Source organism: Lolium perenne, chromosome 4 (assembly GCF_019359855.2).
Source record: "Lolium perenne isolate Kyuss_39 chromosome 4, Kyuss_2.0, whole genome shotgun sequence".
In the NCBI taxonomy this organism is placed as follows: Eukaryota; Viridiplantae; Streptophyta; class Magnoliopsida; order Poales; family Poaceae; genus Lolium; species Lolium perenne.
The window spans coordinates 166365631-166382816 of NC_067247.2; the positions used below are offsets into that span (position 1 = coordinate 166365631).

The 17186-nt window shown below is 45.3% G+C and overlaps 1 protein-coding gene across 4 annotated transcripts; it reads left to right on the forward strand.

Moving 5' to 3' along the window:
* The first annotated feature begins 310 nt into the window (after positions 1–310).
* On the forward strand, positions 311–5701 carry LOC127294449 (type I inositol polyphosphate 5-phosphatase 10). Of its 4 annotated transcripts, none has more exons than XM_051324265.2 (7): positions 311–599; positions 2425–2543; positions 2622–2703; positions 2941–3082; positions 3186–3290; positions 3960–4805; positions 4893–5701. In XM_051324265.2, the coding sequence occupies exons 2-7, from the start codon at positions 2514–2516 to the stop codon at positions 5386–5388; spliced, it is 1701 nt and encodes a 566-aa protein (XP_051180225.1). In that variant the 5' UTR covers positions 311–599; positions 2425–2513; the 3' UTR covers positions 5389–5701. The 4 variants fall into 4 exon arrangements, with proteins under 4 accessions (XP_051180225.1, XP_051180226.1, XP_051180227.1 ...); XM_051324266.2 differs by having other exon boundaries at positions 594–728; XM_051324267.2 differs by lacking the exon at positions 311–599 and adding an exon at positions 774–1006.
* The last annotated feature ends 11485 nt before the right edge of the window (positions 5702–17186 follow it).

A 17186-nucleotide genomic window follows, 5' to 3' on the forward strand; every position in this document is an offset into this window, starting at 1 on the left:
ATTCTGCATGCATATCACTGTACTCAGTTGAAAAGACTTTTTCTACAAGATGATAAAATATTGCACGGTCCCAAATACATGAATATGAACATCATATCTACGGTTACCTTTTTTTTGCGGTGCATATGCATAATTACTTGCCAGCACAAAAGTCGTGCTAACATAAATTGAACGCGAGGTAACTCGATGACAAATCTAATTTCTCCTACACGCATCCATCATTGAAGTCACAATGTGTCATTTTACGATGGAAGGAGGGGCACTCCCCGGTCCATGGTAGAGTACGCGACAAATTCCTTGGAGTTGCAAGTTACTTGCTTCTCCAAAACATCGGGAAAAGCCAACGGGTAACAGGACAGGACATGCTCCACCCTCCTCCCCCTTCTCCCGCCTCCAATCCCACGGCACCGTTTCTGTTTGACCTGACCAACCGCCGCCCCTCCCACGTCGCCCACTCCTCCCTCCATTCCATCCCATTCCGTTCTTCGTCAACCGCTCATCTGCGCCGGCAGCATCAGGCAACCACGACAACGCCGCACCGGAGACAGATAGCCGGCCGTCGGTTACTCGGTTTCCCAGGCTGCCACCGGGCTAAAATAGTATGTCTTCTCTTGCTATATCTTCTTCCTCTGAATTAAGTTCCTTCGTTTCTAGTATTAGGCGTCCATTTGGCACCATTCCTGCCGCTTCCATTCCACGGAAGGAGGAAATCAACACCATTCAACGAGGTGAGAAAAGAAATTCGTCGTCGTCATCCTCCTCCTCCTCGTGTTCCTCTCTTCTCCTTTTTTCTTTTGGGTTTTTCCGTTATGGTTAACTTGTAATCTTGATCCGGCTCGCATCTGTTGTCCCAGGGAGCATTAGACTTGATCATTAGTTTGGTTTTCCTCCAAGCTCTCTGTTGTGCTTCATGTAGTCTCCACTGCTTTTCATTGGCTAAACACTTATCTTTACACAAAAGTTTGAATGATTTCTTCCAAGTATTAAGGGATACTCAACAATTGATGTAGGCTAACTTAATTCCTACTCCTATCTTGTCCCACAACATTGTGCTGTTATCATTTTGAACTCTTCCTGCGTGCACAAAAATCAGGCTGCAATTTACCTTTTTTTTCTATGAGTACTTAAATAGTATATATGTTCTTGGGAGCATCAGCCTCTGTTTTGGATGCTTCCAATGCCAATACGGCTGCCTCGGGGATTCAGTGTGGTCTCCTCCCTGCTCTCTTGGTTTTGGTGTGTTACTGGACAAACAATTATACCAATCTGGAACTTTCGTATGAATAGAAAATGTGTGAGTTTTTTTGCTTCTTCTTGGTGTACACTTGTACCGGACATTTGTTTTGTCAAAAGTTTCAGTCGTTATGTTTTTTACAGTTCCTAGAGCCTCCCGTGCCTTACCACTTGTTGGATGCTTCCAAAGAGCTGTTAGCGCAGCTCTATGTTGTATCATGACAGCTTTGGTTTTGTGCGGGTTTGTTTATTCGGTTTACACTTTATACTTGGAAACGGCTGGTCAAACTCCATTACCTTCTATACCTTGAGCTTGCCAACATAAATTTAGAAGATCCCCTGCACACATACACACTTCCCTGTTTTTGACGAAAAAGGTGGTATTTTGTCTCAAGGTATTCTATCCATTGGTGCCTACGATTTTGCTTGCATATGTAAAGTACTGTTGCAACTATAGCACTGGTCATCCGTTGCAATAGCAATTTGGTCTTGCCTAGAAGTAAGATGAAGGTTATAATACTATGTCAGCTAATGTGTTGACAATTATCGTGTCAATTGCTTTGAGTATTCTGTGGTTCTATTTCGTTATCATCGGTTTGTTGATTCTTTCTGAAATTTCTTATTTTGGTAGCCTGATGACTGGGGCATCAGCAGGGGCATCAGCAGTTGCATCGCCCCATTTGGAACTTCTCATAGCTGCTTTAAATTTCTTGAGGTCAACTTCTACTATTCCATTGAATTGATTGCATCAAAGAAGACTAGGACATTTCTTTCTTTCTTTCTTTCTTTCTTTCTTTCTTTCAAGGTATAGGTTGCTCCTACTTATGAGGTGGGTCACATATGCTTTGCTATCGTCTGCGTGATTGTGATACCAATTTTGTATAGTTGCTACATTTGGTATTTTGTCTATGAATGTTCAAATAACTACCAATATACTTGGTATTTTGAGGGAATGAAATTTTCTTTTAAAAATCAGGTCTACTTGTTCCTTTCTTTTCTGATAGGTTGGTCCTATTTTAGTAGTACTCCTGTTTCTAACTGGAGAGTTGTTGCTTTCTTGTTTCTTATTTTGCCGTCGAAAGCTTTTGGTGGCTATGTTTCAGAAGAACAAGCCGTGCATAGTTTTTGCCGTAGAAACAAGGAAACTTCCAGCTGTCTTAGCCTGACTTGTTCTCCAACACCTTTTTTCAGGCTTTAGATTACCTGTGCTAGCTGCTAACTAATTGCTTTCGCACAAGAGCCATTCATTTGATGCTGGAAGAAGAAGCTGAGCTCAGAAAATGGACCAGAAAACCAGCAGGAGGAAGAAGGTACCATCTTATCTCATCCCTTGATGCAACCATCAATCCAGATAGTCATCACTCACTTTAGCCTTCTGCTTTCTTCAGTCCCCCTTTGGAAGGGTATCTGGTATTAGGGGTAGAAATTCTTCATCAAGAAAGGACGATGAGGGCTCTATCAACACTTCAGGTAGGTTCCGAAGTTCAGAACATTATTACGTTTTTCGACAAAGCAAAGTCAAAGTATTTCTCTCTTTTCCAATTCGTGATAAGAACAATTCATTTCCATGTGTGATGTGGAAAGTTCAAGCTTGTCCCTGATGTTCTGGACCAGGATTATCATGAGAGTTCATATTTGGTTAAGTCTAAAATCCAAATATGCTAGTAAGTACAAGTACCAATTCTTTGTGTGTGTATGTGTTTGCAGTTAATTTCAGAGACACTCCAGAGCAGTCAGAGGTGGCTTCTCCATCAGCATCATCTTCATCCTTCTTCAAAAGTACAAGTCTGAAATTCGGCAGTTTCAGTTCACCTTCTTCAACCACCAGTACACATATCGAGACCTTTAGGTACAATCACTAGTTTTCAAACTAAATTTAGGCACTTAGATAACCTTGTATTCCTCTGTGAAGCTCAAATTCAGATGTTTTTTTCTCCTTTGGCATCTCGCAGGGTATTTGCAGCAACATGGAACGTCGCCGGGAAAACCCCAGACATGGAGCTGAATCTAAATGACCTCCTGCCTTCTGATGACCAATCAGACATTTTTGTTCTAGGGTATGTTACAGAAGCAAACATCATAGTTTTCCATAATCTTTCATTTATCAGATGGAGAGCAGCATTGGACCTGGACAGGCATTCTCACACAACAGCTCTGCGTGTTCGCGAGAAACAAAAACAAAAAAACATTTTCCGTTCGTCTCCAATACAAACAAGTTAACCACATCTCCTGTTGCTGAACTGTGTGTTATGCAAATTATTGGCGTGTTTTCTTGTGGGGTTCTTTTGCTTGACAGGTCCTATTCTTCTGAAAACTATGTTTCAACTAACAACACCGGTTGCCAACTCTGAATCTTTACTTCAGAAATTTCAGTTAGCAAGTAAACACTGCGTTGTAAGTTTGCCACATGGAAAAGTATGAAATATTTTGATAAATGAGAACCAGTTGAGAAAATTTACAAACCCACCAATTGTGTGAATTTATTTCGGCGCGGTGGTTTGTAGGACCCTAGGGTCTTCGCTTTTGGTCTTGTATTCCATGGGTTTGAGCTCCACTTCTTGTACATAACAACAATCTACTCTATCTAATCGGATGGCAGGGCGCCTGCCTTTATAACCTCAATCTTTTGTTTTGTTTCGTGTAAACATTTACGTTTGGGTTTCACCGTACCAAATGCAGTTCATCTGAATTAGTAAGAAGCTTAATATGCTGTAACGGTGATGCAGATTCCAGGAGGTGGTCCCTCTCAACGCCGGGAACGTGCTTGTCATCGAGGACAACGAGCCGGCGGCGAGATGGCTCGCGCTCATCAACCAGGCGCTCAACCGGCCTTCCTCCTCGTCGCCGCTGACGAGCCGCTCCTTCAGCCAGTCCGCATCCCCCGCCTACGCACTCCAGACGGCGAGCTCCAGCCCTCTCGACCCGTCTCTGTTCCACAAGAACGGGTCTTCACCGAAAGAGGTTCGCCGCGCCGCAATCACCCGCGGCCGCCGGCTCAAGTCATGCACTTGCCCCGCGGAGAAGCCGCCCCGGCGCCGGCCCAACTACAGAGCGCCGTCATCATGCCTGATGATGCGCTGCGGCAGCAGCAAAAACCAGCGCCAGTACGCTGCTGAGGGCGACACGACGACGTCAGAAGAGGAGGACGCCGACATCGTCGTCGACGAGGAGGCAGCGTCGTTGTCCATGGCGTCCAACGCCGCGCTGCTGCTACGGCCGGCGGCGGGGAGCCTGCAGGGGAGGTACTGCCTGGTGGCGTGCAAGCAGATGGTGGGTCTCTTCACGACGGTGTGGGCACGGCGGGAGCTGGTGGCGCACATCAGCCACGTCCGGCTCAGCTGCGTCGGCTGCGGCATCATGGGCCGCCTTGGCAACAAAGGGTGCATCTCCGTCAGCATGTCGCTGCACCAGACGTCCCTCTGCTTCGTGTGCAGCCACCTCGCCTCCGGCGAGAAGGACGGCGACGAGCTCCGCCGCAATTCCGACGTCGTCGAGATCCTCAGGAGCACACAGTTCCGCCGCGTCTGCAAGCGTTCCGGCCGCCGCATCCCGGAGCGAATCCTCGACCACGAGTACATAACAGTTTCTCTGGTCACCAGTGTTTCTTGTTCCGGTTTCCGCCATTAATTAATATCGAGTAATTCGTCGGATTTCTGCAGCCGAGTGATCTGGCTGGGGGACCTGAACTACCGGATCGGTCTAAGCTACGCGGAGGCGAAGAAGCTAGTGGAAGCCGGCGACTGGGCGGCGCTGTTCGAGAAGGACCAGCTCAAGACGGAGCGGGAGGGCGGGGTCTTCCGGGGGTGGAGCGAGGGCCTCATCGCCTTCGCGCCCACGTACAAGTACTCGTGGAACTCCGACAGCTACGCCGGCGACGACGACGGCGGCAGTGCCGGTGGCGCAGCGTCGAAGAAGAAACCAAAACGGAGGACGCCAGCATGGTGCGACCGGATCCTGTGGCGCGGCGAGGGGATCGTGCAGGTGGCGTACGTCCGCGGGGAGTCCAAGTTCTCCGACCACCGCCCCGTGTGCGGCGCGTTCATGGTCGAGGTCGCCGTCCTCGACGGCACGGCCAAGATGGTCAAGCTCGTAGCCGCCACGGCCAGCATGAAGGTCGGGGCGGAGGAGCTCTTTTACCCCGGCAACCGTAGCTAGCAGCACGAGCGCGCGAGCTTCCTGAGCGTGATTCCGCCATTGATCGCTCAAGCTGGTTCCAAGAAAGAAACACTCGTCGCATCTCGTTGCCCAGACACCACTGATAATTTAGGAGATAGCCCGCGGTCGCGGCGTACTGAACTACTGTACTACTGATGCATGCGTGCGCTGCTGTCGTTCTGTTGAGCTTTGAAGAATTGATCAGTTCTGACGCTAAATGTGGGAGCGATTTTGCTCTCACACCAAATGTTAAAACTGAATCACTCACCTCTGATCCTGTACCTCATGAACTGAATGTATGTAAATTAGTCTACTGCTGTGTTTGGTTGCAATAAATTGGGCTCTAAATTGAATTGGTAATGGAAAACCAAATCAACCAATTCAATGGAATACCATAAAGAGTGTTTGGATGCGCGTGGTATTCAGCTATAGAATTCAGGTTTCAATAGAATACCAAATCCTGTTTGGATGTCACATGTGTGGAAATGAGAGTATTTTTTTACTTTGAACAATACAACCTCTGTAATATGAATGAAAATAGCACAAGATGGATACATAATGTCTCACAAATAGCACAAAGTAGACAATTATGCTTACAAATAGTAGAAAGTGGATACATTATGTCTCACAAATAGCACAAAGTGAATACATTATGTGTCAAACAATCCATAAACATGAAACTTCTTCTGGTCGCAACACTTCTTCTCCTCAATTTCTGCAAAATCGAAATAAAAATTGCTCTCATATGTGTCTATGGTTACACAGAGGAGAGGGGAGGCCGCCGGTCGACCTCCACTTCTGGCTGCTGTCGTGGTATCGTCACGGCATATGCCATAGGGTGGCTAATCGAAGTGGTTCCTGAGAGATCTCACGGCGGTATCCGGATGCGGGTATGGGGACGAGCGACACGGCGATGTACCCAGGTTCGAGGCCCTCCGATGGAGGTAAAACCTCTACTCCTGCTAGAGTGTATATGATGATCACACAATACAATGGTGCTCCTAGAGTTGTGTCCGGCTGCTCCTGGGAGGCTAAGGGAGACGATGGTCTCTCTCACAGGGCAGCGCTAAGGGTGGAGTGAAGTGAGAATGATTGATCCCCTGCACGAGAGGGGGTAGTGCGGCTTATATAGGCGCCGGCACTTTACACATAAGACCCTATAGTCTACTGGCCGGCTTGGCCGGCTCCGGCTTCCGCTCCTTCCCGAGGCGGTGACGTCAGGAGCCGTTGAGGCATCGTGGCCTGTCCCATCCGGCTGCCAAGGTCAGCGGTATGGAGAGGAGGTGTCCCTGTCGCCATCAGCCACTGTAGCCAGTACGGATCGTCGTAGACCATGATGGCCTGTCCGGCGCGTGGCACTATTGCTCCACAGTGCCCCGCGCTTTACGGAAGATGAAGTCAGCGTGGACTTTGGGAACCCGGATCACCGACCCGGTTCCTTCCAGTGCAAGACTCGCCAGCCTCGAGTCGGTCTGAGGTACAAACCCCCAGTCGGATATGGCTTGTAGAAGCCGGCCCAGCTACAGCATTGGTGGCCGTAGCCAGGCCGACTAGGACCTAGAGCCAGCCGGCTTCCGGACCAGCCGGCCACGGCGCCAGCCGGCTGCTCCGCGTCCATTGCCCTACCCGGGGTCTTCCCCCCGACAGCTGCCGCCACACACAGAGGAGAGGGGAGGCCGCCGGTTGACCACCTCCCGTCGTTCAACCACTTCCCGCCGCCATTCAGCTACAACTAGGGTTCAGGGCGCATGGGGAGGGGGCAGCCAGGGAAATGGGGAAAGGGCGGACGGAGGAAGGGCAGCGGCGGCCGGAAGGAGAAGCAGATGGGGAGAGGGCGGGCGGAGGAAGGGAAGCGGCGGCCGGAAGGAGAAACAGATGGGGAGAGGGCGGGCGAAGGAGCTTACCTGGCGGCGCCGCCGGGTCGCCTGCAGCAGCCATCGACGGGAGCGAGCCTCCCCAGTTCTCGCTCGCACTTGAGTTCTCGGGAGAGACCGATTCTGAGGGAATACGGAGCTTGTGACCTCTGAATCGAGCTACGTGTTATTTTGGCCCGCGGGAGGGTACGCTCGGAATAGGCCCATGATCCCAGAACCCAATACCTAACACATCCAAACAGTAGAATTGGGGCTTCAATTCCAAAAATACAAAGCCCAATTATGTCCATCCAAATAGGGCATACAAGAAGCTACTACCTCCATTCCAAATTAAGGCTAGTATTCTATGTCATGTTTGACTAAATTTTTACCAAAATCATTAACATACAAAATTTAAAATCAATATCATTAGATAGATAATGAAATGTATTTTCATATGGTATCTACAAATTATTATATTTGTTGATATATTCTTCTAAAAATTTGATCAAACTTTACATGGTTTGACTTTGAAAAAAATAAGGCTTAATCTTTGGGTTGGAGGTAGTATGTCACAATAGATTAGTTGCTTATGTCTGCTCACAACATCTCTAGATACCACATCCCGCTGAACCGCATATTGCCGAATGCGGTGTACGTTAAAAAAGAATGTGATGTACGACTTTTTATGCTGCGAAAAGTGACACGGCGAAATAGATTATGCATATCTGTACCACGATTTGTTTTGACGTACATGTAAAATAGATCTGTTCGGCCTAGGTATACCACATATTATGGTTTTCAACACAAACATGGTTTAAGCCCGAGACATCAACTTCCAAAATTAAGGCATAGATAGTTCAAAAAAAAATTTGAAAAAAAAAAACGAATACCTTGGCATAGATAGTTCAAAATAACAACAAAGTTTTCGAAACAAACGAATAGTCTAGATGAGGCACTATGCGGATGCACGGAAGTTTTGAAAGAAAACCTTATTAGATCAAGAAGAAGGAGGGTCATTGCCATTGCCGCTGCCATCAACAACAACACCATCAGCACTAGTAATGTTTGCCGCAGCTGTGCTGCCAGCGCTGCCAACAACAAAAGCAGCTTTTTTTTATAAAGGGCGCTTTATTGCTCAGAAAATTTAAGCATTACACCCAACCTCTACATAATTAAGATGCACACTGTCGTTCAAATACCAAGTCTAGAACAAAATTAACTTATAAAGAAAGACAAAAAAAAATCCAACTAGACTAAGCTTCATTGGCTTCGGTCCGCCTATTATGCAGCCACCCATGTTGGAAAACAAACTTCTTGGTCGTATTCTCCAACTGTGTAGACACCTTCGTAAAGAGGTCTCGGTCCTCCAATCGTTGAAGTAGTGACCATGAACGGAGCAAAGCCGTACATCGGTAGATGACCTGCACAAGAGAAGAATTATTATCATTAAAAACCTTGTTATTTCTATATAGCCACAACGACCATACAACGGCAATCGCACCCACTCTGATTAGTGTTTTATACCTAGGATTCGCCCCATTTAGCCAATTGCCAAAAATATTTGCAATGTTGCGTGGTGGGTATAAGGTAGAACTCAGCTGAATGATTGACCATATAGATCTAGCAACCCTACAGTTGAAGAAAAGGTGTTTCTTTGTCTCATCTTCATGACAAAAAACACATTTCTTACAGCCCTGCCAATTATGTTTAACAAGGTTGTCTTTGGTTAGAATCACACCCCGACGAAGATACCACGCAAAGACTTTTGTTTTCAGCGGTATCTTCATTTTCTAGATGGATTTATTATTGGCAATCGGTTGACTGGGAATGGTAAGCGCCTTATACATGGAGTTAACTAAGAACACACCGTTCTTGGTAAGGATCCATCGGAATTCGTCAGCCCCCTGAACTAGTCGTATTGAAGCTAACCTCTGTAGCAATTCATTCCAACAAGTTAGACGGGGGCCAGTAAGATCACGCCTGAACGTCATAGTGGGTGGAGAAGTTTCCATAACCTTCTACAAGGTATCTCCCTTGTGACGAACAATATTGTATAAGGCTGGATATTATTCTCGAAGAGTAGCTGTTCCCAACCATCTATCTTCCCATAACCTAATCCCCGCCCCATTCTTTGTGGAGAACGAACCATATGGATAAAAAGTGCTTCTTAGTCGCCATAATTCCACCCAAAAGTGTGAATCCCCCGGTTTCCAATAGACCTGAGATGCCGCTTTTGAACCCACATATTTTTTCAGTAATAGTTGCTACCATATACCCTCCTTAGTTAAAAACCTGGCCAACCATTTTCCTAGCAAGGCCCTGTTTTTAACTTCAAGATCATGAACACCAAGTCCACCTTGATCTTTTGAACAACAGACAACACTCCATTTTGTCAACCGAGATTTTGTCTTCTCACTATCCCCTTGCCAAAAGAATCTTGATCGGAGATAATTCAATCTATGTAAGATACCTTTGGAAAGGTGGAAGAAGGAAATCATATACCGTTCCATATTCGTAAGTACTGCATTTATGAGAACCTTCCCAGCTACTAAGACGTTTATGTAGTATTTACGCAACAAGTTTCCATTCACCCAACGTCAGTCTCCGATAATGAATCGGAATACCGAGATAGCTAATCGGAAAACAACCAATCTCACATCCGAAAAACTCGGCATATAGGTTGGCATCGTCTTTGGTCTCACTGAAATAGAACAGTTCACTTTTATAGAAATTAATCTTAAGACCTGACAACTGCTCGAATGCTGTAAAAATTAACTTCAGATTTCGTGTTTTTTTCAAGTCATGATCCATAAATAGAATCGTATCATCGGCATACTGAAGAATAGATAATCCCCCATCCACAAGATGAGGGACTACCCCTTCAATCTGGCCATCAACCTTCGCCCGATCAATTATAATCGCAAGCTAGCATATCCGTCATAATGTTAAATAACATGGAGATAGCGGATTCCCTTGCCTCAAACCTTTTTTCATCTGGAAGTATCGACCAATATCATAATTGACCTTAAGGGAAACACTTCCACCGAAAACAAAGTTATTTATAAGAGGGCGCCACTCATATGAAAAGCCTTTCATTCTGAGTGTTTGTTGAAGAAAAGACCATTTAACTTTATCCTAAGCTTTTTCAAAGTCGATTTTGAAAATAACCCCATTCCGCTTTTTCTGATGCATCTCATGAATTGTTTCATGCAAAGTGACAACACCATTTGGAATGTGTCTTCCTTGCATAAGCGCAGTCTGGGACGGATAGACCACATGATCTGCCACTGAATTGAGTGTAATAGTAGCAACTTTGGAAAAAATTTAAAACAAACATTAAGTGGACATACTGGTCTATATTGTTGAATGCATTCCGCATCAGAGCTTTTTGGTAGAAGGATAATCTCACCAAATTTGATGCGGATCAAATCCAGTTGACCCACATGGAGTTCCCGAAAGAGCTCCAATAAATCATGCTTGATAATATCCCATAAAAATTGATAAAATTCGCCCCGGAAAACCATGAGGGTCTGACACTTTATTATGCTCCGTTTGAAAGACCGCTTTTCGTATGTCCTCCTCAGAAGAAGGGGCTGATAGAATCGCGTTTTCTTCTGGAGACACTTGGGGAATATCAACAATCATGGATTCATCCATGGATATGTCAGATTCCTCTGGTGCGCCAAACAAACATTTATAGTATGATGTAATATAGGACTTTAGCTGCTCGTGACCTTCGATCACGCCCTCCTCTTGTACTGGAGAATGAATGAGTTTCTTTCTGTGTCTACCATTGGCAACACTATGAAAGTATCTCGTATTCGGATCTCCTTCCAACAAGAATTGAGATTTAGATCTCTGAAACCACTTGAGTTCCTCCTCGCGAAGTAGGCCGGCTAACTTAGCATTGTATTGATTTTTAAGTTCAATCTCATGCATTGTCAATAGCCTTACCTCAGCAAGAGCCTCCAGGTCATCATTATTAGATGACAGGCTGAGTTTCTGTTGTTTGAGCTGCCCAGTTAGATGCCTAGACCACCCCCAAGGTATCTACGCACAGAGCGTAATTTGTTTTACCACCTTAGGATTGCGGTGTTCCCGGCCACTGGCTTGTCCCACATGAACTTAATCAGATCCGAGAACCCTTCCCTACATAGCCATCCCAACTCAAATTTGAATGGGCATCTACGCTGTGGAGTTGGATTCCCAGTGGTAAGTAAAATAGGAACATGATCCAACAAAGCTTCAATTCGAGGAAGAACACGTACCGAGACTAGAGGGAATTTTGATTCCCAATCTGAGTCCATGAGTACATGGTTCAATTTCTCATATGTGGGCTCTGGGAGACTATTTGCCCAAGTAAATTGTCTCCCAGACATGGAAATCTCTCTCAAGTTCAAGTTGTCAATGACAACATTGAATAGGAAAGTTCAATGATTGTCAAACCCGCCCTTGCTCTTCTCCCAAAGGTATCTAAGCAAATTGAAATCCCCTCCTATAATAATAGGGTACGGGTTATCATTTGCTAGATTAACCAACTCACAAAGAAAAGCAGGCTTAGCAGCATCCTGGACAGCTCCATAGCCAGATACCAAGCTCCAAATTAAATTATCAGATTTATTTGGGATGTGAATTTTTATATGAAAATCACCCCGAGAATTATCAAAAATCTCCATAGTCAAAGCTCGGATCCCAACTAGCATGCCTCCAAAACGCCTCCGAGGTGGGCGGGATACCCAAACAAAGTCTTCCCCCCTGAAAGGCGATTTAGAAATTTTTTTGAGTAATTTCGCTTGCCCATCTCAGAAATAGCGATAAAATCTAAGACATGTTCCTTAATACTTTCTGCAATGTGTAAGTGTTTATCCAAGTATTTTAGACCTATGCTATTCTTAAACATGTCATTCCTTTAGTAACAATCGTAGATTTATTCACTTTAGCCTTTTTATTAGGCCAAGCATTACGCTTAATCGAGGAAGTTCTAGATTTATGTTTCGTTGCTTGCAGTTCAAAACATGAACCCAACGCATCATCATCCAGACCAACCTCCGATACCTCTCCAACTAGATGTGTTCGAAGCTGACCGTCTGAGATGGCGTACACATCCTCCTCCTCATCATCAGATAGAGAGTTATCAGGCTTGCTCGAAGACACTGGAGCGACTTTTAATCTGTCGAACTCCATACGTCTAAGAGCAGCCAAAATAGAAATAGTACTAACTGAATTATCCAACAAAAGATCCACATTATTTAAATTAGCGGTAATAAGTGGTGTAGGAAGGCTAAGAAAGATTTAGAATTTTTATTCATACCTGTAAAGTTGAGGTTTGACACCGCCTTGCACCTCATCGCCTTAACCATGGAATCCTCGTCCCAAGCTGCCACGCCGTCAGGGCCGACACCATGGCGTGTACTCCGTCGAGATGGCGTACTACCCACCGGAGCGGGTGGGACAACCGAGCTCTTTTATATGCGAATTGTGGATAGCCTGGTTGCCCTTACAACTTTGTAAAAATTTATTCCGACAATGCGCTCTTTTATATTTCTCCATCAGTTTTTTGGTTCAAAATTTGGAACACACACAAACTTTTGTAAAATTCAATGAATCACACATAATTTGGGTTTGATGCTTTGAGCTGTTGAGGGCAAAGTGGCCAAGGCGCTTTGTCGCACTGGTTATGATTTATGTGGGAAAGAAGTCCATATAACCCGCACAAGTATTGGAGTTGGGACGATAGACCCCCTTAACTTCAAACTAGCACACTTAACCCCCACAAGTTGATAAAACCAAGCAATTAACCCCCCATTTCTGATAAGCTGTTTTGTAGGCTGGTATTGGTGACGTGTCATGATGTCTACGCACGCTTCTATTCCTGTAGACAGTGTTGGGCCTCCAAGAGCAGAGGTTTGTAGAACAGCAGCAAGTTTCCCTTAAGTGAATCACCCAAGGTTTATCAAACTCAGGGAGGTAGAGGTCAAAGATATCCCTCTCAAGCAACCCTGGAATTAAGATACAAGAAGTCTCTTATGTCCCCAACACACCTAATACACTTGTCAGATGTATAGGTGCACTAGTTCGGCGAAGAGATAGTGAAATACAAGTAATATGGATGATTATAGGTAGTAATTGCAGTCTGAAATAAAAATGGCAGCAAGCGAACATGTAGCAGAACTTGTTGGAAACGGTGTTTCAATGCTTAGAAACAAGGCCTAGGGATCATACTTTCACTAGTGGACACTCTCAAAAATGATCACATAATTGAATAAATAAATGCTACTCTCAAACACTCTCTTGTTGGATAACAAACACCATTAATTCTGTAGGGCTGCACAAGCACACCTCAAGCCGGAGTAAACAAGCTCCACAACGTCATAAAGGAATCACACACGATGCGCACACTGTCACCATCAAACCGTGGAGAGTGACTCCGGAGTTCATATTAGAGTAACCTCTAGAGTGCATAATAGACAAGAGTAACATCTACATATTCAACTAGATTACAAAGCTCATGATCACATAAAGATCACACCATGGGAGAGAGATATGAACCACATAGCTACCGGTAGAGCCCTCAGCCTCGGGGGAGAACTACTCCCTCCTCATCATGGGAGACATCAACGGTGATGAAGATGGCAGTGGTGTCGATGGAGATGACTCCGGGGGAAATTCCCCGTCCCGGCGGCATGCCGGAACAGAGATTCTGTCCCCCGAAACTTGTCGTCGATGGCGGCGGCGCTGCGGAACTCTTGGTGGAATATGATTGGCTTTTTTAGGGTTCTCGCATCTGGGGAAATATGTAGGCGAAGGGGAAGCGTCAGTGGAGTCCCGAGGGGCCCACCCCACCTGGCGGCGCGGCAGAAGGTTGGGCCGCGCCACCCTATGAGGTGGCCAGCTCGTGGCCCCCCTTCGTATCTCCTTCGGACTCCGTGAAGCTACTGGAAAAATAGGGACGTGGCCTTTTGTTTCGCGCAATTCCGAGAATATTCGCAGAAGTAATTTTCTGGAACAAAAAACAGCAGAAAATAGGAACTGGAACTTCGGCATCTTGTTAATAGGTTAGTCCCGGAAAATGCATAAAAATGATGTAAAGTGTATATAAAACTTCGGCATCTTGTTAATAGGTTAGTCGCGCAATTGGTATAATATAAGCATGAAACATTAGAAATTATAGATACGTTGGAGACGTATCAAGCATCCCCAAGCTTAGTTCCTACTCGCCCTCGAGTAGGTAAACGATAACAAGAATAATTTCTGAAGTGACATGCTACCAACATAATCTTGATCAATACTATTTTAAAGCATATGAGATGAATGAAGTGACTCAAAGAAATGGTCTATAGTTTGCTAACAAATAGATAATGACTAAACAACTGAATCATATAGCAAAAACTTTTCATGAATAGTACTTTCAAGACAAGCATCAAAAAGTCTTGCATAAGAGTTAACTCATAAAGCAATAGATTCTTAATAAAAGGTTTTGAAGCAACACAAATGAAGATTTAAGTTTCAGCAATTGCTTTCAACATTCAACATGTATATCTCATGGATAATTGTCAACACAAAGTAATATGATGAGTGCAATAAGAAAGCATGTAAGAATCAATGCACACAGTTGACACAAGTGTTTGCTTCTAAGATAGAAAGAAGTTGGTAAACTGACTCAACATAAAGTAAAAGAAAGGCCCTTCGCAGAGGGAAGCAGGGATTAAATCATGTGCTAGAGCCTTTTAAGTTTTTGAAATCATAAAGAGAGCATAAAAATAAAGTTTTGAGAGGTGTTTGTTGTTGTCAATGAATGGTAGTGGGCACTCTAACCCCCTTGTCAAACAGACTTTCAAAGAGCGGCTCCCATGAAGGACGTTATCTCTACCAGCAAGGTAGATCATCCCTCTTCTCTTTTGTTTACACATGTATTTTAGTTCTATTTATAGATGACACTCCTTGTAACATCCCAAATTTCAATAAAAAGAAAGTTAGAAGAATTCCAGATTTCAAAATTCAGAGCCAACAAAAACTTTTATTTGCATATAGTACCCTGCATAGGACTTGTGCATTTGAGTGATATGCCATGATGATTGTTACTATGCTTATGTGATAAACCCTAAAACCCTAATATTATCAAGTGAAGGTCACAAACCAAACAAATCAAAAAGAGAAAGAAATCAAATAAGAATTGAAACCCTAAAACCCTCACATATGGCTTATGCCATTTTTACAAATCTTTACCCTAGACCATTTTGGTCTTCACCATTAACTGAATTATGTTACTAAACACTTATTACAACTTTTGGAATCAAAGAAACACAAATCAAATGAAATTCAAACTCAAAATAGGATCACATATGATAATGGTCAAATCTGCCATTTATAGTCTGATCCCTACTTTGAGCCTTTGCAATTCAAATTTTGCAAACTAAACTTGCTCAATTCTTTGCACCTCATCCAAGAGCACATCAAGGTGAACAATTTTGGTAAAGACCACCATGCCAAATTCACTTTAGATCAAATGATATGCTCATGCAAAGTTGGAACTTTTTATTATATGGAACAATCTCCCACTTAGCAAATTTTGCAATTCTTTGAATTTGGAAATTCCACCACCACCCATCATTCTCTCTGGTCATTTACAACTCAACCAAACACACACTTTTCAAATCTTGCAACCATTTGAACTCATTCGAATTTGGGCCAAATTTGCAAATTGTAATTATGGACAAACATCAAACACTATAGCAAATAGTGATCTACCAAATGCTACTACCCCATTTCACTCAACTTGGTCCCCTGGATCCCTCTCTACCTAAATGCCACATAGTAACCCTAAGAGAGGAGGGCTAGCAAGCATGTGCATGGCCATGCCGGCCATGTCGCCACCATGCCGTGCCATCTCCTCTCCCCTTCCTCTCCATCACTGGCCCTGGTGCCCTAGCTCGCCACCGTGCTCCTCTACACCATCTAGCACCGCCAGCATCGACATAGACGTCGTAGCATCGCCGGAGAACGCATGCCCGAAACGCGCCAGGATGCCGCTCACGTCGCGCGTGTGCATTCCGTGGACGTCACTGGCCACGCGCCGTTCCACCAGCCCACGCAGCCCCTGGCCCCTCCAGCAACATGTCGAGCATCGCAGCGCCACCACGACACGGAAGAAACGCGAGCTATCTAGCCGCCACCCGACCACGCTGTCGCCACCATTAGCTTCGCCTGGACACGTAGAACACTGCCACGCCATCGCCTAGCTCCAACGCTCGCCGGAATCGTTGCGCCGTGGTCGACCCTAACCATGCCCCGCAGCACCGTTCCTCCTTTATAAATACCGAGCTCCCCTGAGCAATCCAAGCACCGCACCATCCTCTCCTCCCATCCTTGCCTCTCCACCACCACTCCACCCACTCAATCGGCGCCGGAGCAGCGCCAATCGGACGATCGGAGCCACGGAAGCCCTGGTGAAATCGCCATTGATCCAGGCCCCCTCGAGCTTCGCCACTGCTACAGGCTTCTTCCTCTTCATCGACAACCTCGAACGGAACACCGCCGCCGCTTGCTGGACCTCCGGTTAGCTCTCCGACCCCCTAGGCTCGCCGCGCCCGTAGCTCCCTCTCACCGGAGAAGACGATGCACTGGCACCGTCCGATCTCGTTTTAATCCAACGCCTCTCGTTAACTCGTACCGATTCGGGTTTAACAGCCGCTGACATGCGGGACCCACACTGTCAGCAAGCCCACGCGCACTGGATGCGTTACTGGGCCGATTTGCTGTGTTTCAAATTGTTTCGGCCCAAACTAGTTTCCCGTCGGCCCTTTTAATTCAAACTAGTTTAAATAATTTCAAATCAAATCAATACTGGCTCCAACTTTGAAAATTAATAGAATCTGTTTCGCTTGGCCAAATTTAACAAATTTTATGTTGTTGAAAAGCTAGTAAAAAGATCTACAACATGCC

Bases quoted from the DNA above. Each gene is read 5' to 3' on its own strand.
- LOC127294449 (XM_051324265.2), top strand. From the start codon at position 2,514: ATGGACCAGAAAACCAGCAGGAGGAAGAAG. The intron at 2,704-2,940 runs GTAGGTTCCGAA...ATGTGTTTGCAG, and splicing joins GGGCTCTATCAACACTTCAG to TTAATTTCAGAGACACTCCA. The intron at 3,083-3,185 runs GTACAATCACTA...GGCATCTCGCAG, and splicing joins ACACATATCGAGACCTTTAG to GGTATTTGCAGCAACATGGA.